At 39.4% G+C, this 25,702-nt stretch overlaps 1 protein-coding gene across 13 annotated transcripts in view; it reads right to left on the bottom strand.

Moving 5' to 3' along the window:
• Window positions 1-4,193: 4,193 nt before the first annotated feature.
• LOC120573234 (sodium/potassium/calcium exchanger 2-like) overlaps window positions 4,194-25,702 on the bottom strand; it is a 47,134-nt gene continuing 25,625 nt past the window's right edge. For 6 of the 13 annotated variants that reach the window (XM_039822809.1, XM_039822808.1, XM_039822812.1 and 3 more), the window contains 8 exons: window positions 21,560-21,610; window positions 18,224-18,322; window positions 16,677-16,799; window positions 16,472-16,554; window positions 10,701-10,835; window positions 10,489-10,578; window positions 9,956-10,122; window positions 4,194-8,690 (listed from right to left, as the gene is read on the bottom strand). In XM_039822809.1, coding sequence (XP_039678743.1) covers window positions 8,441-8,690; window positions 9,956-10,122; window positions 10,489-10,578; window positions 10,701-10,835; window positions 16,472-16,554; window positions 16,677-16,799; window positions 18,224-18,322; window positions 21,560-21,610 — 998 coding nt within the window. In that variant the 3' untranslated portion in view covers window positions 4,194-8,440. The remainder of the gene's footprint in view (window positions 8,691-9,955; window positions 10,123-10,488; window positions 10,579-10,700; window positions 10,836-16,471; window positions 16,555-16,676; window positions 16,800-18,223; window positions 18,323-21,559; window positions 21,611-25,702) is intronic. The other 7 variants (XM_039822815.1, XM_039822814.1, XM_039822817.1 and 4 more) reach the window with 3 other exon arrangements.

The raw sequence follows: 25,702 nt of genomic DNA, 5'->3' as shown, positions 1-25,702 counted from the left end.
CATCGTAAAATGTGAGCTGGAAGAGGGAAAATCCCCACAGACTGCCAACACTGCCATTGACTCACAAATTTAAACGGAATCTTGATTTTTTTTTTTCAGTCAACTTGGTGAATCAGCCTGCGTGAACTCTCTAGACTAATAGAAGTGACCTAACTTCCCGACAGCTATTGTGTTATGTTCTTATTTCTCAGTGTGTATGTTAGAGCTGTATAATGTTACAAATGCATTACGGACATCATCCTGATACTGTATGTTGCCCATCACAAGAGTCTCCTCCTTAGTTCTCGTGCATCTCTAAAATGGCAACCTCTCCTCCTTAGCTCACCTGATTTGGCTGAATTTACTTCATCAGTGTACTCCATGCAAACAGGAAAGTGTCTCTTGTATTTACAGTAACATTAACCTTGTGTATACTGAACAATTCTGTGGTTTTCTGGGGGAAGAGTATAACAGACTATAAAAAGTATGAAATTATCATTAAATTGTTTCAATTTTATAAATCCCATGAGTTTCGTAACAAACCAAAAGCAAAAAAAGGTGTAGACAAAAACAATATTGTCTGAGATTTAAATTATAAAAGTTATAGTAGCAAGTAGTATTTCTAAATGTCTCACCTTTTGAGATTGCTGGGTGTTTATACTGTATACAGTACCAGTGTTGGAAGAAGTATTCAGATCCTTTACTTAAGTAAAAGTACTAATACCACATTGTAAAAATACTCTGTTACAATTAAAAGTCCTGCATTGAAAATGTTACTTAAGTAAAAGTATGTTAGTAAAATCATCATGAAAATGTACTTAAAGAATGAAAACATTTTAGAAACTGGAAAGGATCAAAACCGTTCTGTCAGTCAACTAAATGTTTAATCGGCTAATCATTCTTCAGATTTGTAGGCCTATATATTGTTGGGTATTTTAATTTATAATAAAACATCATATTAATTTGTAAAGTGACTGGTAACTAAAGCTGTCAGATTAATGTAGTGGAGTAAAGAGTACAATATGTCTCTCTGACATGTAGTGCAGTAGAAGCAGAAAGTGAAAAATGAAAAGAAAATACTCAAGTAAAGTACAACCATAAATTTGTACTTAAGTACAGTACTAGAATAAATGTACTTTTCCACCACTGTACAGTACTCCATATACCCTTTCTTGAAATACACCACTCACACAATAATTACTAAAACCAAAAGTAGAAAAATCTGAATGAAAAAGAAACTATAACTACTGACGACAAATAACAAAATAAAAGTATACAAAAATCCCAATTTAACTCCAGTGAGGATATAGGATTTACTTTGGAACCATACATCTTAATGGAATAGAACAACAATTTAAATAAGACATAAAGTAGATGAAATTTGAAGTAGAAATGTATAACAAATAGGTACAAAAAATAGATCACACCATGCTTACATCCATTAAGGGACAGACATAATAACTGTTGTTTAGTTTCTGAATCAAGTTTATATATATATATATATATATATATATATATATATATATGGTTATTAAGAAAAAGCTCTTGATGACTTCACAAGACTTACCGTATTATCATGTCTTCCAAACCAAAGTCTCGTCTGTCCAGAAAAAAAGGAGAATGCTATCCAGGATTTTGAAACTAAATGGCAATAAATGTAATCACAAAGGAGTGCCGTCAGTAAGAGTGATTAAAACCACTCCTCTCCAGGGGAAAACTGACGATGTAAGAGCTTACACACTCAAACTGGAGGCTAGTTACGTGCGTTGACAGTGTGAATTACCTGGATGGAAAAACGCAGGATCAATTTCCAGTGAAAGGTGCGGGGAAGCAGTCATTTAATTTACTATCAAAAACGTCTGGCAATACCTGGAAGAATGAAACACACTTCTGAGGAAAGATCATAGATAATGTTATGGATCCTTTTTAAAAATCTGGAAAGTCCTTAAAGGTCAAGTGGGGTGAAGACAACATTGAGTATATGGCAGCAGCAGTGACTGAGCACATTTTGAAAAACCTTAAACAAAACAAAACAAAAAAAAATCTTGTGGGAATGAGCAATGTTAGCAAGCTAGGCTTCTAGTTTCCACTTTCTCAGTGAAATACAAACTCAGCAGTGGTAAATTAGCTTACTTCAAATTAGTTTAAAGATTGTTTTAAAGACTGCTAAAATTACTAATGGTTGATAGCTAACACTGTGTGGGCTCGTAGGAAAAAGGCCTTGTCTCAGATGCTTCCACAAATCCTTTAGTGGATAAAAAAGGGTTTTAGCCAATTTTGAAAATGGAAATATCTAGCTCTAGTATTATTGTATTTTATATTTCCTCATGCAATGATGTGAGGGTGCAAAAAAAGGTGTTGTGAATCAGGAAACAGATTTAGTTTTTTTAAAAGGCTTTAAGGACATTAGTTGAGTTAGCAGGAAACACCTTGGGATTTCTGTTTCTCCTTCAGAATTATTACCACAAACACAACATACAATGCTCTGGCATGTTTAACCACCATCAGTGTTTATTAACCCTACTTAATTTCATGCATGTCTTATCAAGTTCAGAACTCAAATTCAAACCCCACGTAACTCACCCCCATGCCCCCTGGTCTTTGAATGTGAATTGCACCTCTTTCGGTAGGGTTTACTACTCTACCTTGGAACTACACCTCTTTATCTCACATCATCATCCTTTTTTGTTAAAACAAGAGCTTGACATTCAAAGTCTAGAGGGAACTGACATGAATGACAGAGAGACAATAGCTTGACTCATGTTGTGTCTGTTTCCAGTATATAAACATGAAAGTACTTGGAAAACTATGTGACACAATTCTAAGGAAAAGCAATCTATTTATCTGCACGATGATTGCATCACAAGTCACATTGAGGTGTCAGGGTTTGATCACAGGAGGGCGCTGTATTCCACAACTAGTCTTCATGCATGCAGGAAGGCACTACATGAGAAGTAAAAAAAAACAAAGCATATCACTGCCCTTGTATAAAAGTAAAACAGTATTTTACTTCTATTTTACAGTGATTATTGCTATTTGAGATCATTATGAAGGTTACCTCCGTTAAAAATGTATGCAAATTCATTGCAGTTGAGTTTAGGGAAAGCTTAAAAGTGGGTTAATTTATTGATACTCTCACACGGCAGACAACGGAGAAGTCAAAGAAGTTTGTGGGTTGACAAACAATGGGGTGTAGAGTCTTTCTTGTGAAAAAGTCAGAGGACAAATGCTGACTGTATAAGAATTGTGTAGGCCAGGTGTGCATCCTAAGACACATTTGTTTTAAAAGATGCTCAAATTCATCCACATTGAGAGTTTATGTGCTGTGAAAATTACATTTTCAGTATTCTGAGTCATTCCTGGCAATCAGAACAATGTGCTAAATATAAAAGTGAAGTCTCAAGCCCATGCCGAGATAACCCTGATAACATCATCAAAATATATATTTCAAACTGTATAAAGCTCCTTCCAGAGCAACATAAGTCATTATACAACCATTTCCAGAGGCTAAGTAAGAAACTGGCGTTCATATGGGAAATTAGTTGAGTGGCCCTTTAATTCAAATAAACAAGTAAAAGCCTTACAGGAAGCTTCTAAAACTTTCCAAAGTTTCCAGTACAGCCACAACATGTTTACACTAACCACCTCAAAACTTAGTGAGATGAGGGCACAAAAACTGTCCAAAAGGCTATGAGTCTAAGTCATTTAATGTACTAAAACATTTTTCTAACACCTCCTTTTAGCATTTATAAGCTATAATGTGGTTGTAATCAGTTATAAGGAAGTGTTTATTAATGTATCTACAACTATAACTCCTCATGTAAACATGTTTATCACATGTGGATGATTTACCCAGTTTCATTTATACTTTTACACAGTATAAAATATAGCTGTCTCTAACATGTAACATGTCTCTGTCTGTTAAAATAAAGCACTACCTGGGTGCCCAGATAGCTCAGTTGGTAGAGCGGGCGCCCATATATAGAGGCCCAACACAGCGGCCGTGGGTTTGACTCAGACCTGCAGCCATTTGCTGCATGCCATTCCCCCCTCTCTCTCCCCTTTCATGTCTTCAGCTGTCCTGTCAAATAAAGGTCTGAAAATGCCCAAAGAAATAATCTTTAAAAAAAATAAAGCGCTACCAAATATTAAATAAGCCATTTACTAACATATAGCCTAAGGTCTGATAGTAATGTAAAACCAGCAAGCACATGTTGCATATTCGAATTATCATCTTTATTTGTTTTATTATATACTTTGTGTTTTTACATAAAGAGACATATTTCTTTTACACATATAGATTATATGGTTAATTTGTATCTGTATATATGTACACCTTAAATAAATCTTACAATAACACCAAGAAAATAAAACATTTACAGTGCAAGAAATTTCATTGGTGGTCAACTTTCATGGTTGCTTATCCTGGTGAACCACAATCAATGCCAAGCTCACATGTTAAACCGCTTAGCCTTTTGATTTTTTTTCCTTTTAGTTTTTTCCTTCACCATTCGTGCTTTCACTTAAAAACACCATAGGAACTTTGGAGAAAGAAAAAAGTAATTGTTGTCTTGACAGTAGGTTTTTCGCAGTGGAAGTGTGCAGGTACAGAATGCTCATGTTGGCTAAGTATAGTGGTAGCAAAATATCTGTTGACCTGTTGAAGCAATATTTAGACATTTTGGGAAATACACGTAATCACCTTTTTGCCGAGAGTTAGACAAGAAAATTGATTCCGCTCTCATGGCTGTACGGTAAATATGAAGCTACCACAAGCAAACGGTTAGCTTAGATTAGCACAAAGGCTGGAAACAGCTAGCTTTGCCTGCACATAAACCAATATAAAACCACACCTTGTTTTTACACTTTTTTAGTTTTTTGAATGGATACAAACTAGATATAACGTGTTAGTTAGTTAGCTTTAGAGGTGCTTGTAGGTGGATTTTGCTACATTTGGCTATAGAGTGTAGAGTTTAAAAATGTTAAAACAATGCTGATCTTTGATGTCAATGTACTTTTATGTTCTAATGTATTCACAATATATGCTTCAGCTGGGTTAGGCAGAAGAATTGTATCAATAACGTTAGACCCAATCAATATCCTTCCCTTTCATACGTATTCCTAAGCTCCTCAAGTTAATTAAATCATGTCTGACTGCTCTCCTACGGTTCAGAGGGGGTGGCCCTTCTTTTGTCACACGGCAGGAAGAAACCCTTTGTTTATCTATCTTGGAGCCGAACCCTGCTGGTGTGCCAAGTAGATAAGACAAAAGAATGTTTATTCCTGTAGCTTGAAAAGAATTTACATTTCCACGTTATAACCTTCATCAATGACCGAGGGTAACCTCGAACACATATGAATTTAAAAATACCTCCTTCTTATAGGGGCAACGAAGAGATCCAATGGGATGCGCTCAGGAGCATGGACCAAATGAAAGACTAATGCAAAATGATCCTAAGCCACGTGGGGAAAATTAACCTCCCACATCACCAGGAGAATATAGTGAGCAGCGTAGGAAATGGGGACTGAAAAGGTGTTGATCCGTTAGGAGAGACCGCTATTTCAGCCCGCTGCAGTGTAAAACTTTTTGTTGTTGGTCATGCCATTTTTATATTACATATATTACTTATTATATTACTTTTTGTTAAATATTTATTGGACCAAGCCTGTCCTTTCTCAAAATCTGAAAACGCAACAAGAGCCAGACTAGCCAGTTTCCAGCTTTTGTACTAAGCTAAGCTCAGCTACGGTGCTGGCTCTATCTTTGAATTTACTGCACTGACATGAAAGTGGCATCCATCTTCTCATCTAACTTGGCAAGAAAGCAAAAAATTGCATTTCCCAAAATGTCTAACTCTTCTTCTAAAGAAGGGTGAGGTGAAGTGTTATGTTAAGGAGTGTGTGTGGGCGCTCTGAGGAAAGAGTTTAATGGCAAATGTGTGCAGGAGAATTTCACAAAGTACATGATTCATCATAGAAGCCTTAAATTGACTATGAATCTGGGTTGTGGAAATGTTCAAGGAGATATACTATACGAGAGGACAAATAACAGTTTAACATATGAGTTTGGTTTGCATGAATCATAGTTTTCTTTTACCTGTGCATTTGCAATCTTTGCCAAGTGTCAGAAAACATAGTACCCCACTGTTGTTGACTTTGAGGAAGCAATATGGTAATTACAACTCTCGTTTTCTTAACAGATGCTGAACAGGCATGTTTACAGTGTAAAGCATGCGAATAAGATGTGGAGTAGTCTAAAAATAAATGCTCTTGAGTTGTCTTTTTGCTCAATAATACTATAATACTTAAGGGCCTCCAGCATATCATTATCCTTTCCCATCCACTATTAAAAAAAAATACATGTGTGAGCCATTTGTTTCTTGCAAACAAAAAAAAAACAGGAGTGTATATTTACAGAATAAAACCAATAAGTTCTTGGTGTTTCTTTTTGAATGGATGCATAAAAGTGAACATATATAGTTGGTCTAAGCTCAGCTGTACAGTCAGTGGGTAACCAGCCCAAATTCCTTGCATGCATTTCCTCACACATTCAGAGAATCTATTTACTATTATTTTACAGTTACTCCGCTGCTGTACAGAGGCTGTGTTGAGGTAAAGCAGGTGTTACTGGCCAGCTCTAACAGGAAGGGGTCAGTTTTAGGAGGAAATGGCCGCACACTTTTTTTGTTGTAGGGTGTGAGACCACATCGGACAGGAAGGACAGTGAGGGACAGCAAGGACAGACGCATGGGGAGGGTCGTGGGGGTGGGGTTGCGATTCTCAACGACACACACGGTATATTGCTGTTAAATTTGTGATTTCCACATTCTATGTAGCCTAAGGAGAGATTGTGATTATGATTTCTATTCCCAGTATAAAACACCGTTTGGTGTATATTTCTTTTTGCAATTAGTTGCAAAATACTGGTAGTATAACCTCTAGTCATAGATAAATATAAGGAATGGTCATTGTGTGATGACTTTAAATGCAGATTGCACACATGCACACAAAAGCACCTTTGATTAGAAAAGAAATTGCACAAGTTTGATAGATATCATTGACCATACATGTCGACACTTTCTACATAGAGACTGAGCACTGGTTTGCATGAAGAAGTTATGAAACATGTTTGAAAAAGTATACATTTAGGTATACGACTTCTTAAATGTTGATTGGTATTATTCACCTCCAAGTGTCTACTTTAACATGCAGTTGACTCCTTGAAACTACTACCCCAGGAGCTTGACTAGCCGGTGAGTTGAGCCCAGTTCTACTGTGAACAAAGCACTACACATTGAATAATCTAAATCAACTATGACGCTTAAACACTGTTAAGTTTTTTTCAAATGTATTATTTTGACATTGACTTCATTACGGAACTTTTATGAGCCTAAGGTACTCATGCCTCTTTTTTTTTCAACCAGTGAAAGATATTGAAGGCTAGCATATATTTTGAGAGGCAAAACTTCAATTAGGCTTTTTTTCTTCTCGTCTTTGTCAGTCGGTGAGTGTGAAGCATGGAAAACTCTGTACAATCAGAAGAATGTGTGTTCAGTGGCAAAAGAACAAAAGAGGTGCAGATTGTCGAAATGGCTCTACATTGCCTAATACTGCTACAGTACATCTAATGCTACTTCTATATACTGTATTTCATGAAAATGAATCCAAAATAAAAAAAAAGAAGAAGAATTCTCTGAAGAGACATTCAGTGGTGAAAAATGACATCCGGCAGGGGAGAGGGGAAGCTTAAACTCGCCATTGAGACTGAGCATTATGAATTAGCAAAATAAGAAATAAGAAGTTTGTCTGCCCAGCGAGAGTGTTTCATCCCTTGTTGCTCAGGTGCAAAGCCCACAGGAGAGTCTTTTCGCTCAATACCATCAGACGGGAAACACTTTTCACCCACACAGGCTGCCAATTCCTCATCCACAAACTCCTATTCACTCTTGGCGACAGCGTCTTAGTCTGTTGAACTAGTGTGTGTGTTCAAATAGGCTCACAATTTCAGCTCAGCCACTGCATGTATTATTGAGAGTTTTATACAGCGCATCTCTTGTTTTTCCCCCCCAAAGTTCACAGGAGGTCATCCTCCTCAACCTACCAGGTGGGGTCTGGATTCGAGCTTGTCTATTGACACTAATGGCATGCATAATGCTTCTATATTTGGCTGATACACACAGAACCTCCCCTCACCTGCTAATTAAATAATAATAAATAAAAATCCACTCAGGTTAGGCCTACGCTAAACCAGCCAAGCCCTAGTCTTGTGCCCATGTGGGTTTAATCCCTCCTCGCCACCAACTGCTTTACTCTCTTGTCCAGTCCTCCTTATTCTTCTTTTTTATTCCTGGGGCGAAGGATCACAAAGGGTTGGGTGAGAGCGATGGCAGACACGAAGTATGGTTGTGTTGGTGGTGGTTGTGGTGGTGACGAGGGAGAGTAAATGGGTCCTCTAAGGTCCTCAGATGGAAACCGGACAGGTAATCACCTTGTCCTCCAGCATGACGCTGACCACCAGGAAGACGAAATACAGCATGAACATGATGAAGCCGAGCAGCTTGCTCATGCGCCACTTGCAGGCGGCGATGGAGATGATGACGAAGAGGAGCATGATGAAGAGGAGCACAATGGCACAGAAGAGGCCGTTGGAGCTGACTTGCACCGGTTTCAGTTCGTTGATAAAGGACCACATGAGCCAGGGGAACGGCAGTCTGCCAATACACAAACACATGTTACAGTTGTTAAGCAATTATGCTTCATGTAATTCGACTCAACAATTTCTTGTCTTTCATCATTTTTTTACAAATTGTATTGGGTCAAACCAAGTTTAAAATGGTATAATGAACAAGGATGCCCTAAATAAAAAGAGGAGCGTGAAACAGGTTTGTAAGAGAATCGGTTTTCTGGTCAAGACTTGTTTTCATGTGGATATCAGGTTGCTTGCTTCATCTCTCACCTTGCTGCAGTGATGTAAGCACGATTTACAGTGGTATGTTAAGGGGTTGCACATGTGTCCACGCTGTCGTTATAATCACAATTATAAATTGTGGTAAACATAACTTATTACAAGGAATACATCAGTGTGGTTGTGCGGTTTTGCTAATCTAATAAATCAAAAACTATGCCATGAGTATCTTTGGTGTAGTATCTCAAGTATAAGGCGAACTGTAGTAGTGTACTCCAGGATGTGTCAGTACATTGGTACATCACTGTTGGGTTACAAGTGCAACATAGTAGTGCGCCAGGAAATAGGCCATATGCTTGCACTCTTAACTGACAAAGGCTACCACCTTCTCCTGCCTTCTCTCTCTTTAGTAGTCTCATTTCCACTATTGTCATGATACAGCATACACAGGAGTTGGTATACTTTTGTTTATTTACCGTAAAAAAATAATACACATGTAGCATCAACACAATTATCACAGTAAGTATTCTTGATTTTATGTTATCAGCTTCCGATACCTGCATGTCATGTTAGTATACTCTGCACACTTGTGGCCTAAAAGGTGTAGTACTCAAAAACCTGAATACTTGAAAGATATAATCAATATATTTAGAGGTCTGGACCGATAGCGAGGCAACATAACACTCAAACTTACTGGCACTACAGCAAAGCACCCTTCTGACCGCACCTATCAGTGACCATGACCTTGTGTGGTCAGACGGGAAACTCACTCACATTTCACACATGAAACTCAATTGGAGACTTTTTTTCCACTGTATGTTACTCTTTAAAGAACATATGACAGAAAATGGCTTTTGATGTTTCTGACTATTCTGACAGTGTGCAAAGCAAACATTACAAGGAAAATTGAAAATGTAAAGACAATACATATTCATCTATCAAACAAACATTGTATCACGTAAATGAGGCTTCAGGATTCATGGTTATAATGTTATGGCAGATAATATGGTTAAAAAAAAAAAAAAAACAGCAAGACCATGCACAAACTCAAATCGTACTCAGATGGCGTACCCAACAGTAATGTCGAAGATGTTGGAGCCTACGGAGCTGGATACAGCCATATCACCAAGCCCCTTGCGTGCCACAATAACACTGGTGATGAGGTCAGGGATGGAGGTTCCAGCTGCTAATATAGTCAGGCCCATAATCTCCTCTGTAATCCCAATTGTATCTCCAACCTGCAAAAAAAAAAGGGGGGGAGGGGGGGAAAGGAAACTAAGCTTTGGGGTGTTGTATTTTAATTTCCTTGTGACGCTTGAAAGCTGTTGGAGGTGACAAAACTCTAGCTCCGACAATCTCTTTGTTTAAAGACAGCTGTAATTACTTATGAGTGGGTGGGTTATAGAATATGGTTTTATTTTCTAGGATGGGAAATGAAGAGAAAAGACGACTCTATCTTGCCTTTGTTTTTTGTTTAAAGGATTATGCTTATGTTAGGATTTCACAGTGTTCTGGGACTGCTGTCATGATCACATAACACCCAATTAATTTTACAATGTCATGTCCTGGGGAGTGAGCAAGTCTTTGGCAACTGTGTACAGTACCTGGTGAGCCCACCACACCATTAGGTAGGAGAAGCCTGCAATCCAGGTGATGGCACCCAGGAAGGTGATGGGGAAGAATTTTTTTGCCGTCTGAAAGGCAAAGAAGAACAGAGAGCCAATAGTGAATTTCGAAACAGATGCACAAATAAGGACTCGACACATGACATTCTTGTTTCAAACTTTAAGAGAAGGAGGAACTCTGTCTCACACACCGGCTTCCTGACGTCAGGCAGCGTTATCCACAGGGGAAGGACGATAGGTATGATTAAGAGGTAGGTGAGGCGCTTGCGGTTGGACTCGGGCCAGGACAGGCTCAGAGGCTGGTCGTCCTCCTCCTCCTCCTCAGCCTGAGAGAGAGACAGCGAAGATCAGAAAGAGGGAGAGGAGATAAAGGTTACCAAACAGCCATCAGAATGGGTAATACCGCTTATATTTTTGGTCTGGAGCTGCCACATAAGGCTGTCAGGGTCGACATGTTTGTCACACCATGTAGTGTAATCACTTGATGTTTAATTTACTATTTGGGAGTAAATAACAGCGCATTGAGTTGAGTCATGCTTTCTGCATATTCATAAAGGGAAATTTCATAACAATCCAAGTGTGTCCTTTAGCTCGATAACTTGTCTCATTGGTATACACTTCTACATAGCAACTATCCAGAGAGGTAGGCAGCACTCTTGCAACACAAGCACTTAAAGAGGGACAAGACAACACAGAAATCGGCAGAAATTGATGGAAGGACCTCAAAGCGCACGTGCCTTTGCTCTGCGTTGACCTTAAGACAGAGGAGTCTGATGACTGTGATTTGGGAGATTCCCTCTCCATTCATCAGAATGCTATTTCACAAAACCTAGATAGCGGATTAAACCAGGATTTCCCAGGTATTCTGGATGACTTAAGCCTTGACTCAGTTTCATGAAAGCAGAAGCAACCCGAGTTTCCATGGAGATTTATTCTGTGCAGTCAGGATTTATTAATACTGGAGCCTTTCTGTTCACTCAGCAGTGGTTTTACCCTATTGTCATCATCCTGCAATAAAATACAACCGGTACATATTGCTGTTCAGTTAAATACTGTTATTATTTTAACATTGTGACCACTATTTTAAAACTTATTCATGTGACAGTCTTTGGTGCTGTTATATTGCTGTATGAAGACTGCTGTTTATATTGTTAGAATATAGTATGACAGTTGTTGATATAATTAGAAAAGGCTGATAAAGTTTCAAATGTGTTTAAATGAAGTCAGTGATGAATGATGAATGATGTGTTTCTATAATGGTTCTAACAATGGCTGACTGGTCAGAGACCAATAGAACAACTTTTTAGATGATTAATTCCTTTGTCCATTCTTTAACAATAAAGGATTGCCATTCTTAGCACACTATGTGGGTTCTGTCCAGTGAACTGGGACTATAATTTGAGAGGATTCTACAATTATAAAAACCTATCCTTATTGTACAATTCTCCCAAATTATAGACTTAGATCACTGGACCAGTAACTATATAGTTGAGGCTACTGTACATTCATGAAATAACAGGGAGAATTACTGATGAATACTCTGTGTTACAGTCATGTTTACAGTGTGCATTGAGTTTATCACTTAACTATTTTTATAGTTTCTAGATTTTAGAGTTTTTCAGCGTCTTTCTTTTCTATATCCATATATACGAGGAAGCAAACCATACGTGAAGAAGCAAACTCGGATAAAACAGTGAGGAATTGCGTGGCAGGCAATAGCAATCGGACTGAATGATAGTCTAAAAATAGACATTTACAAACCACTTCTCTTAACTACGCACCAAGCCAGGATGCACTGATTAGACTAGGTCAAGCCTGCTTTATCGGTTATCCTGGATTTATAAATTCTGCTTTTTTAAAACAGCCCTCTGGGGCTCATCACTGCGGACTGCTGATGCTGGCTGCACCGGCAGACCCCCGTGGTCTGATTGGCCCTGCCATTGGAATGCCAAGTGAGCCAAAGGCTGTCACCTCTCTGCAGATCAGCATAAAATAAGCTGTCACTGTCTGAAGATGACACATACTGAGGCACTGGCAAGAAAGACAACTACATCATCTTTTTTATGGCATTAGCCTACCATACCTGTTTAGCTTTTGTGCCTACTGCTGCAAAAGCAGACTCTCAATTAAACATTTTGCCACTTGTAAACTTTAATTTAATAATAACAACAAAGCCTTCTGAGAGTGGAAACATGTCTTAGGTCCCTTTGAATCCAATTATACAGGATGCTAAGGAGCCGTGGGAAAAACAAGTCCACACAGGCAGATCTGAGCAGAACACACTGTAGACCTACAGTAGAATATGTCTCTTGCCCTTTTGAAAGTGGTGTTAGCCAATGTGCAAAGAAACTGCAGCAAAAAAAGGGTGCAAAAGACATACTGTAGACTGGACAGAAAAACATATAGCAGGGCAGATGTTGATAGAGACGTAGCTCAGTAAACAATTTTCTCAAGAAAATCATTTAACAGCTTTGATCACATCAGCTAAGCATGCCCAGAGAGTGAAGCAGAAATCTTTAAAGATGGCGATTGCACAAATCATGAATCATATGGCGCTTATCCTGCTGTGACAGCTACTGCTGTTGAGTATTGCCTGGTAACCTTGGTAATCAGAGCTGCCAAACAAAAGGCAGAGCTTGCATCACTTATGCTCAGCATTTTGATTTCTCCTCCATATCCAGATGGCTGCACTGTTGTCTAAAACCAAAAACCTGAGGCTTCAGAAAGATCAATTCTAAACCACATCCACTGCTTTTTATAGATGTAGATACAAGGTTTTCATCAGTGTTACTATGTGTTGACTGCAGTGTGTGTGGGATAATAATAGCAACAGCAGCTCCTTCTTATGTACTAGCAGGAAGCCTGGCATTATATTGCATGTTTGCCCTGCAGCTCTTTCATAGATATGTTGACTGCATGCAGGTGACTGTTTCTAGTTGACATTGCACACTGTGAGTCTGTCATTTATCTATTTATGCTTTACCCGCTTTCTCTCCTAATGTACCCCATAGAGATGGTGCTCCCTACTCTGAGTTGGTTCCCAAATGCCAGCCCCTTGGGGGTTTTTCCTGCCCTGTGGTGCCTCAGTTGGCAACACTGCCAACTCCGAGCTTAAAGGCACTGACTTTTACCAGCCCCACGGAGCTGCGAGGGGAGGCGTGACATTTGCTATTTTTTCTCTTCCCGGAGGGAAGCATGTGCACTGGCACCTGGTGTGAGGCAACAAAGCTACAAGAGTTGAAATGGTCATAAAAACATGTAGGCACATAAGCACAGTGGCAAAAAGATGTTGATCCAACTTCTAATATCATGGAATGGACAGAATGCAGCCATCTATCTGAAATTACTTTGATCTTTCCATGTCCAATACTCTATCTGAATAGGTTTATGGTATTCACACAGCACAGGTGTAATCTGACAAACAGAAGCTCATTCACTCATTTACTTTAATAGTTTGGCTTTTATTGACTATTATAAATCTTTATTGATGTACTACTGTAACATTTGCAATGGTGTGAATATCGGCATCTGCTATTTGGAATTCTTTTTTAACAAATCTGGATATGGAATTCTCATTTAGCAAAAAGGAAAGTGAACAGATCTGAGTTTACTTCCTCCCTGAAACCCATGCTACACACACCCTCTTTAAAAAATAATTTTAGTTATGATAGAGGTAGAGATGAGTCTCAAATCCCTGTTGGTTATGTTAGTTTCCCAGTATGTTATTAAAAGTGATTACAGGAGCTTTATGCTCTCATAAATGTTCAAAATGTGTGCTGAAAGTAGAAAATCCAGAATGTATTTTAACAGAACAATTTGCTGTGAGTCATACCCTGAATGTGCCCATCATTCACCCATCTACAAAAAAGCATTATTAAATTAGAACCAGATGAAAGTATACCATACAATATTGCTTTTATGAAAGATAAACCCTTTCATTTGGGAAATATTGCAGTATAATGATCATTGCTGTCAGCACAGCTCTCAAAAGGTTTTAACAACAACAAAAAGGGAGTCAGGAAATTGCTCTAGAAGTCTGCTGACGATTTTAGTTTGACCTTAACTATCTCCTTATTCCCCAATCTTGGTTTCCAAGGCATCCAGGAGGAATTGAACAATTAGTATGACGGGGCTCTGGCGGCATATGAAGGTGTGAGCTGTTTCTTGCTACTTCCTGGCTGACACAGACAGGTGCACTGTGGGACACACCTCTAAAAATAGCTGCATGTACAATTAGGGCTCCTGCACATTGCCTGCGTGGCGTGAGCGTGTCAGCTGCGTGGCGTGTCCGTTTTTATTTCGGCTCCCATGTTAACAGGTTAGAGCTTGCACACTGCCTGCGTGACACGCACGTCTCGAAAATGCGTGCATGCTAGAAATAGAACCGATGCCTATTTTGCTCGCGACACGCAAGCGAGTTGGAAGCGTTTCCAGGCAAAATAGAATAGGAGAAGATGTTTAATATGTAATTTTGATGTTTGAAAGTCTGTACGTTTTGACATAAATGCAGATATAAATGTAATTAAAAAAAATAATAAATTATTGATTTTCAAATATTGCACCGGTCAATACAGAACGAAATATTCTGTAGCCTATTTTGCCGTCAATATGGCCGATGTTGTCTTTGCTGTAATCAAATCAGTATATATTTATGTTTATCATGAAGTATACTACTGCTTGAGTGCAGTCAATTTCCACAACTCTCTCCCCATATGTCGAACAAGGGTGATCCAAATCACGTGACTTTATTCTAGTTAAAACTAGACACTTTCAAGACAATTTTATTCGTAAAGACTATTATTAACCCAAAAGTGAGAGCTCAATCTGAGAACAAATGGAATAGATCAATATACACATGGTCATGATGTGAATCAGGGCTCATCTTTTTTCTTTTCTTTTTTTTTAAGATTATTTTTTGGGCATTTTAGGCCTTTATTTTACAGGATAGCTGAAGACATGAGAGGGGAGAGAGAGGGGGAATGACATGCAGCAAAGGGCTGCAGGTCGGAGTCGAACCCGGGCCCGCTGCATCGAGGAGTAAACCTCTATATATGGGTGCCCGCTCCACCAACTGACCTATCCGGGCGCCCAAATCACGGCTCATCTTAAGTAGTTTCTTGTGCAGTCTATTCTGGGAAGCTCCTGTATGCATCCACACCAGTCTGTATTTATAGACGACTGTATCTTACCTCAGAGGAATGCTGTATGTTAAATTGCTACAGTATCTATTGTTTAGGTGCAAAAAGATCAAATTTTATAAGACTCATTCAGTTCATACAGATTTGAAAAACACTTTAGTATACTTTTATTTTAGTATTTGCAAATCCTTTCAATAAAAAGTGCGTTGAAATATAAAAAATGCCTGCTTCCCTCTCAGTGTGCGTCTTTGAATTGCTGCCCTTTTGCCCCAGGACCGTCTGTTGGCCTGGCGGCTTGCTGCGTCCCGCTGCTGCAGGTGCCATTCGGCTCTCTGTGCCTGGCCGTACGTCAAAGACTATGTGTGTATGTGTGTTGGGGCATGTGTGCGAGTGTGTTCATTTGGGGCACCCAGCGGCGCGGAGCAGCAGGTGAGTGAGGAGTGTGATTACAGAACTCAGTGGGAGGAGGCGGGTCTTTGGCAGGTCTGGCTGAAGATGGAGGAACTCGCCTGAGTGCATGCTGGGAATTTATCAGCAGTAGTGACCTGTGCCATAGTTAATGCAACCTTTGCATCAATCACACTCAAGGTGGAACAGAGACACAGATGAGAGGCATAAAGTATCCACAAACGTCTCTTAAACTTAACTTTGATATTGTCCCTCAGTTTTTCTACCTTTTCATAAGCACATATGAAAACCCAGCTGTCACCATATGGATAGGGGAGTTTTTTTTTTTTTTTTTTTTTGAGTGGGGATCTTGGCAAAACCCACTGCAGTTTCTTCCTCTGTTGTTGTTTGTATTCATATGTACTGTGATTACTTACAGTCTCCCCCTCTTGACCTGCTGTTCCATTCATGGGTGGTGTCACTTCCACTTCCACGCTGGAGCTGTTTGGAAGGTTCTTATCTGTGGGAAGTTTAAAGGATGAAAATTAAAGCGAGACGCATTGAGAGAAACTAAAGCTGGCATTGCCTCATATGGGCATGAGTGTTAGCTGTTGTGACGTAGAGAGAGGTGGGAGACAGCACCTGTTAAATAGTTAACCCCGTTACAGTCATTCCCTGGCTGCAATGACGGTGCAGAGACTCGGATACGCTGACCAATCAGAGCAGACTGGTCTTTTTCGGGAGGGGGGCTTGAAGAGACGGGCTCTAAAATGGAGTGTTTCAGACAGATGGCGAATACAGGTATATTCAGACAGACAGTATGTGAAAAATTATGTGTTCTTTGAACATGTAAACATGTTCTAGTAGAAACCCCAAAAAGAGGATAATATGGGACCTTTAATATAGAATGTAATGATCAAAAAGTCATGTTCATTCAAGCATCTTTTGTTGTATGAACAAATGTGTGCATGTCTGAAGCTGTTACTATCATCCGTCTGCCTCATCATATCCTGGTGGCTGATATGACTGTTTTGTTTGAGGCCCGACTTACTTAACAGCCCTTATTAAAATACAAAGAGCCAAATGCCATGTAATCAGATGATTAAACTATAATTGCCGTGGAAATTGCTTTGATCCAAGTGGGGTTGGGACACAATTAAAAAGATTCTCAGATAGATAATGTGACTTGATGCCACTGTCGTCCAACACATGACATCAGTCCCTAGCTTTGATACAGTGATATTCCAGATAAAGATGGGATATGAATCTAATCACACGCACCATACACTAAACTACACTGACGGTAAATCTTCTTTTACTACAGACACCAATTTGAGGTATGTGAGGCCCGAAAAGTAAAGTATGCTGTGATGACTACCAGTCATTTATGTTGATTAAGATGGTAATATGTTAATGTGGCGCTGTTAGCATAATTTTGCCTTGTTGATAAACATCTATGCCACGCTTTGATTCTTCCACTCTGACTACATTGTGGCCATGGAAGTGCTTCCTCTGGCCTTCTGTTTATCCTTTGGTCCGATGCTCTTTGAAGTGAAAAACACAAATAACACCTGGCAGTGACTGTGATTGATTTAAATACTGCTTGAAGACAACACTTGCAATCAATTTGGCAGCTCTTGATAATGTCATGCTTGTTTAACGTCGGATGGGATGCTCATTAACTATTTCAGTGGGCAATCCTGATTAATAATATAAGGAATATTAAGCCAAAGAACGTGACGTTTTAGCAACAGCAAAGTGATCTTTGTGAATAATCAGATACTATTTAATTAAAAGGAATAGTTTGACATTTTGGGAAATATGCTTATTCCCTTTCTTGTCGAGAGCTAGATGAGAAGATTGATTGATTTGTACAGTACATTTGAAGCTACAGCTGGTTAGCTTAGCATATACACTGGCATCTGTACAACAAGAACATATTGTTTTACGCTTCCGTTTTAACATGGATTAAACAAATAATGTATAATATGTTAATGAATGACTTTTAAAAAGGTGTTGGTAGGCAAATTGGGTTACCTTTGGACAGAGCCAGGCTAGCCGTTTCCAGTCCTTATGCTAGGCTAAGCTAACCGGCTGATGGTAGAGGCTTCATATTTAGCGTACAGACAAGAGAGTGTACTTTCTTTACTATTCCCTCAGCATCTAAGCAATATGACAGAGCTTTTTACCTGAACGGCTTGCTACCCCATTGGCCTTCTCACTGTCCTCCACTTGGCATTTCTTTTTAGCGATCTTGTGAAGGATGGATGCCTTCTCTCGAAATTTACCTGCAAAAGAATCGCCACAATGGTTAAACGTAGAACACAGAGCTGCATACTGCTGCATCTTCAAAGCCTCTCGGCCTCATCCCAGTCAGAGCTCCTTCGTTGTCACCTTTGACCCCAGATGGGTCACATATCAAAAGCACAGTGCATACAGAGCGGTGACTTTACACAAAACTGCCGTTTAAACAACATCAAGAGTCAATATGACATGGCATATCATATACTGATGATCCTGCAATGTCCTGGTCCTTGGTGGAGGCAAAGCCAGCAGGGAAAGAATCTCATGTGAAGATATCTGCCTTCTGGAGGTCAGATTCACTCCTGTTCATCTCAGTTCTCGTTTCAGATCAAAAACTCAAGAGATGTCAGCGGCTAGCTGGGAACTAAAAGCAACCAAAGGTTTAGCTGGGGACAGCATCACAGCATATCAGAGTTCAAGATGTTGCATTCAAATATTTAAACAGGAAGCACCTGATTTAGTGATACAGCGTTTCTTGTATTGGAGTGCCTCCGTATTTTAAGTACAGTAGCTGTGTGCAAAGCCTCAGACAAAGACAAATAATGTGGCGTGCAAGAGACATCTGCTAGTTAGAGAATTTAATCAATACTTAAAAATCACTAGTGGTGATAAATACATTGTTGCTGATCACATTTATTGATTCAATAACACTGGAAAGATGATGCTGTGATGCAGTAGACTGAATTGAAACCAGTCATCAACTGAACAACATAACCTTGGGGCTTGTGTAAAGTGGGTGACCTCTTGTCATTACAATTAATGGCTCACAAAGGCAGTTCTGCCCATGTTGCAATGACGAGCGATGACTGGAACTCCCCCAATGACACACGCACCAACAACAATACAGCACTCAGACGAGAAGAAATATTACACCAAATGCACAAAATTCATGTGGTGTAGGTCTTTATGTTCCCATGTAATACAAACTAGATGTTAATATTTGACGGCGATGTAAGACATTGTCTCATCTAGCATGCTCTTTTGGTGTAAAACCTCTTAACCTCTGTGTAGTCATGTATCCATATTTAATTTCACTGACTTCCTGGGCGTGTCAGTTTTTGCATGCATGTCCTACATACACCCAATCAGCCCACTGTGAAAGATTTTTCTTTTTCATTTTAAGAGGGCATGGCTGATTTGTCAGTGCTTGACACAGTGACGCGTCGATACGTACTCCACCCAACCATGTCAACACTGTCTCTGACCTTCAAGCAAAAATCATTAACCACCCTGAGTCACCGCCGGCCTTCCTCCCGTCTCCTCTATCTCACTCTACATTTCTCCATCGCTCCTGTTTTCCTCGCTCATCTGTCTTTTTCAAATCCCATCTTTCTCTCACTTTGTCTTTTTTGTCGTTCGGCGACGCACAGCCCCTCCCCTCTCATCTCTCTCTTTCAGACACACACATGCTACAAAGCAACACAAAGACATACGCATACACATATTCTGTACATTTTCACAAGATGGTATCACACATTCCACTGCCTTCACATCACTCACCTTAGGCGGTCATGTCAGTGGGTTGTGTATGGCAGTGACAATGCATTTGTGTGCGTTTGTTTATACAAATGTGGGTGTGATCATTGTCTCTACTTGAGAATACAAGCAGCAGGGTTGGGCTTTTTGAGGAGTTTCAAAGGAAATTCCTGGATGTGGAAGAAAACTGCTCTGGCACGAAGTTTTAGTGCTAGTTCTGAAAATATGTGTAAAAAGATCTATGAGGCAGAGAGCAGTTACTACAGAAAGAGGGAAGTTGAGAGGGTTTAAAGTTTTTTAGGCTGGTAATGCCTTCTTTTTTTTTTTTTAGACCAATCATTATACAGAAAAAATAATTGCCATCAAACCTACAAAATGTCTAAATGCAGATACTGCACTCTGCTTAGATAATCTACACAGAGTGTGAGGGTGGGGGGGTGCAGTACCAATAAAATGTGTTTTCTCAGATTATGTTTTGCGAAATAAGATTAATTTATTAAATTAAATCAATTTTGATTATTTAATATTAATTATACCAGTTTCTCTGTTCGTCTACTACTTATATTTATATTTAAATCACCTTAAGAATTAATTTACAATTAATACATTAAGGTACTGTATGGGATTTAAAAAGGTAGTTTAATTGCACAGAATTTTCCAATTGCATGAATTCCACTACAATCACATGCTGAGATCTGCTAAGAGAGTTAGCTTTAGCAGGACTTCACAAACATGCTTGGATCTAGCTACAGACTCATTAAGTTGTGTGGAATAACTAAGAGTAACTAACTGAATTACCAAGATGTCAATTCATTGAAATGGATTTCAGTTACAGCCAACAGCTAGGACACAAATCAAGTAAATTTACTTATAGATTTAGCTAAGGCTAGCCGTTTCTATCTCACACGCTACCTTTCACTTGATACAGCTTTCTAGTTGCTGCAAATTAGCTCGAAGGGCAAACAAAAAAGAAATATGACAGTTCCAATTTCCATAATGATGAAGCAATTGCAGATACTTTAAGAATAACCAAGTACAGCCCTTCCATAGCAGTCGTTACACAGCCGCTCATTTTCCCTGTCAGCTCTGCTTCTTACGCAACCCCTGGGTGGATGAGTCACTCCAGTTTGCCAAATTCAGCAACGTAAGTCTTACATGGATGCACCCGCTGCTGGTGCAAGTGGAAGCTCCGAGTGAGCGCTGAGCCATGGATGATGTATTTCTCAGCAATGCAGATGGGTAACGGGGCCAAAGAAAAGAAAATAGAAAACCTTGTGTATTTAGGAGATGGTATGCTGAATATTTGTGTGTGTGGTTTTTACCTGCCTGCATGTCTTAAAATCTGACCAAGAATCCAAAGAAGAAGCAATGGTTCACTCACAGAATCAAACATTAGCAACATATGACTCTTTGAAATATCTTGTTAATGAATAGAATAAAAATCCATAGAAGCACTACACACAGTAACAAACAATACGTATGTACATATTCTCTGGACAGAAATGAAAGAAATAAGACAAAAATAAAAATGAGAATAAAAAGTAAATTACAAAATGGCATGGCTACCATGATTTGCACTTAGTCAGTGAAATCTCAGAGGTTGAAAACCAAAATTGTGCAAACTGTATGTCGCAAGCAAACAAAAAAATGGGGTTGGAGATGCTGTTCAATGGTTAAGGTGGAGAAAAACCAAGAGGGATGACAGAAGCTGACTCAAAGAATCAAGTGAAAACTTTCAGGCTTACCTTCCTCAGTCATTGAGTGATAATATTTTAGTTTCCCATAAGTCCCAAGCTCTACAACATCACAGCAAAAGACAAGGGTAAGGCAACGAACACAGAGAAAAGGAAAAGAGTGAACATGACAGAACAAGACAGGCCCGCTGGTTCTACATCACATACTCTACGAACACTCACACGGGCACAAGGAGTGACATACAATAAGACAAAGTCTCTCAGAATCATCACTGTATAAGTGCAAAACAAGGTGGCACGGGTTGAATTAGAAATAAAATACATTATAGTATTACAGTAACTCAGTCTGATAAATAGCCTGCCAATGGCACAGGTTAGTTACCTATCAGAGAAGACTTGCGAGAAAAGGGGAGGGGGAAGGGGCTGTCAATAAACTAGCAAAAACAATAAGAGGTTCATACAATGATACAGTATATTAAAAAACAAACAGAACAGGGAAGTCAGAAGAGAATTTATTGGGTCAACATGCAACAAAAAGATGAGTCCTCCTCTCCTCTGCACGCAAGCTTATTCAAAGGCTTGACGATTCAGCGTTTTATTTCCACAATGAAACCAGAACAATTCATTTGATTCCCTTCGTGCTACAGTAAATAGGCGGTCAGCACATCTGCATGATGAATTAGCTGGGAATTCAAACCTGCAGCAACAGCTGAACATGAAGCAGCAGAACAGAAGACACCGGACCACAAGGCTCTATCCCACCCCCCACTGCACAACATCTTTCCAAGCTCGCAGCTGGTTTGCCTTTTTTTAACAGTAAAAGCTAACGGCATGAGGATGAAGCTTTTAGTTAAGTAATCAAATATTCTTCCTTAACTCTGCTGGTTACTTAATGTTTTATTTTGAATGTTGACTCATGATCTCATCCCTGTAATTTATATGTGCCAACTCTCTTGAACTTCTTTAAAGCCATTCTTGGTAACTTCCTGTCAACCATCAAGATAAATAATGATGGTTAGAGTACCAAGAGGCTGTTCTGAACTTATTACAAAACTGCACCCCCCACACACACACACACACACACACACACACACACACACACACACACACACACACACACACACACACACACACACACACACACACACACACACACACGCACACGCACTTTATAGTACAAACTTCATTTGGGGAAGTGCCTTCATATCTTACACCATATTCAAAACATTTTAAATAGTCTCTCAAGTTCTTCACACTTTAAAAATAACTTACAAGTAAAAGTCCTGCATTGAAAATGTTATTTAAGTAAAAAGTATGTAAGTATCATCAGGAAAATGTACTTTAAGTAGTAAAAGTACTAAATTCAGTAAAATCCTCACATTTTAGAAACTGGAAAGGATCAAAACAGTTCTGTCAAACAACTAAGTGTTTAACCGTCTAATCATTTCAGCTGGACTTATAGGCCTATATATTGTTGGGTAGTTTAAGTTATAATAAAACATTGTATTTTATAAAACTACATGTGTTTTGTGTTCAAAAATCTTAATTTGTAAAGTAACTACTAACTAAAGCTGTCAGGTTAATTTAGTGAAGTAAAAATTACAATATTCCCCTGAAATGTTGTGGAGTAGAAGGAGAAAGTGGCAAGGAAAGAAAAGACTCAAGGAAAGTACAAGTACTTCAAATTTATACTTAACTTAACCCACATGCACTCACATTATTTTCCAACTCTGCCCAAAAGTGGGGGACCATTCCACTCATGTGGGAGGATTATGGTTCGAATCTCATGTCAAATGCGAGACTTGAAAACAGTCTAATGAGATGAAAACACATCCTTTTGCATCTCCCATCTGCTGCACTCCAAAACAAGTGCCTCAATCCCATATGATTAGGCGATTTGAGTTTGAAGTGCACCATCGCTGGGAGGTCGGCCTCTAACTGAGGCTGCTCGGAGGGTAATTAACCCACGACGCAATCACTGGCCACACACTTGTCTGTTTGAGGCAAAGAGAGGGAGGGAGGCTTGTTGTTGTTTACCAGGGGCCCTCTTGTCCTTGTGGCGTGACCTCTAAACCTCTAGTAAGCTATGCTAGAAGTGTGTGTGTGTGTGTGTGTGTGTGTGTGTGTGTGTGTGTGTGTGTCCGCTCTGTCTGCTGGGGGTTGGGGTGTCAGGGAAATTCACAGTCCGTGCTGAAGCAAAAAGGCTTTTAACATTGATTCTTTTACCCACCCGGCACAGGGTGAGCTCAGAGGGTGCAGGAGGGGAGGGAGGGGTGGCATGTGTGTTTGTGTATGAGAGCGTGTTGGGAGATGATGGTTGATAGGGGCCGCTTGGCTGGTCCCAGTTACACAACATACTTTAGGTATGGTTATCAATCGAATGAAGATTACGTGGGGCAAGGTTTAAAGGCCATTTTTGCTAGATAAGGTGTGGTCCCTATGCACATTTAAATATATCAAAGGAATAGTTTATATATCATTTGCTTTCTTGTCAAGAGTTAGATGAGAAGATTGATACCCCTCTTGATTTTATGTCGAAGTTTTCCTTTAAAAAATAAGGACTCCTATATTATACAAAATATTTTGTAAGCCTATGTTGTAATTTGTCCTCAAGAATATGCTACAAAGCAAATTCAAATAGTAATGCTAAACATATGAAAAACAAATAGGTGTGCTTTAACAATATATGAAAATATAGCTCTTGAATGCCTTATTAATTGCAAATACAGTGAATTATATATTACATTTTTGTAAAACACATGAAGATTCAAACATATGCCTACGTGATCTTGATGCTAGGGTTAAATGTAATATATTGCTAAAAAACTACAGCAGAATGTCAAGATTTTATGTCTGCATAAATGGAAAATATATACGGGAGGGGTGGGAGGTCAGCGACATTGAGTGTGTTATTGAACCATGTAATCAATGGGGCCCTGGGTCACCAACACAGACAGTACTGCTGGTGGGAAAGGGGGGGGGCAGCAGTATGGGGCAAACTGGAAATGTTGGTTGGACGAATGGATTTAACTCTCACACTAAATGGCTTAATAAATAATGGAAAGTTATAGCATAGAAAAAAAAACTAATGACACAGAGGGCCACATCCTCGTTTGTCTCACCAGTTTACCCAACAAGTATTCTGCCTGCCAGCATTAGTGGATAATGGATTACCCAGATGACCTTGTCCTCTCTATGTTCAGCCTGTGAAGGACTTTCTGCTCAATAAAAATTGCCTAACATCAACAAAGATGTCTAAGGCCACATTGGCACTATGAGCAATCATTCCAGTCTATCTCAGTAAGATAATGATCTGCATGAAAGCATCTGATGAGATCGCTGGTCTGTAATAGCACTGTACTGCACTGCATCACCACAGAGCAGGGATATAATGTAAACACGGTGAGATTGTCACATATTTGAAATAAACAACAAGGCTGATTATTCATTCTATCTTAGTTCTGGTAGATTGTTAAAAATTTATGCATTTCATACATTTACCACTAATGTATGGTCTGTGGTCATATGCAAGCACCCATCTTCTTCCATCCCGAGGTCGACCTCAGCTATGGATATGCTGGAGTCACCACCAGAGTTCACATCTCCGGTCGATAAATCTTATTGAGGGGCTTTAGCCAAAAGGCATGCACGTAGCCTGAATTCTGAGTGCTGTTTTGGGAGGCTTGTTTCGACTGAGGGCTCAGACAGTAGAGTGAGAGCCACTCAGCCCTTCTCCCTCCCCATCTCTCCTTGTAGTTCAATATTTGATGCCACTCCTAAGTGATATTGTTTGTAGCTCCACACTGATGGAAAAAGATGTGGGCACTTGTGCTGGGAACTAACTGTACCAGACTATTACAATGTTCGCTCCATTGAAAACCATGCAGGACTAAAGGTCTATTATTAAACTGAAGGACGTTTGGGATAACGAGAACATGAAAGCTGTTGTTCCTGGACAAAATGTGGATGCTAAATAATCTGCTGTATCTCTCAAGGAGCATGTAAATACTTACATCGATAACAGTTTGGTGGGAACAGCTAATTGTAAATGAGTGAAAAAATGTCCTAGCTCACTGCAATCAATTGCTCCGTCGGGCTCTTATTGACTCTGAATCCTGACGAAGGGCATGTGAGGTGGACTGAGAAAACAGCTGACAAATTTTCTACATCTGCCCAATACACAAATCTGTGAAC

Source organism: Perca fluviatilis, chromosome 14 (assembly GCF_010015445.1).
Source record: "Perca fluviatilis chromosome 14, GENO_Pfluv_1.0, whole genome shotgun sequence".
NCBI classification, from domain to species: Eukaryota; Metazoa; Chordata; class Actinopteri; order Perciformes; family Percidae; genus Perca; species Perca fluviatilis.
This window is presented reverse-complemented; position numbering and strand designations above follow the sequence as displayed.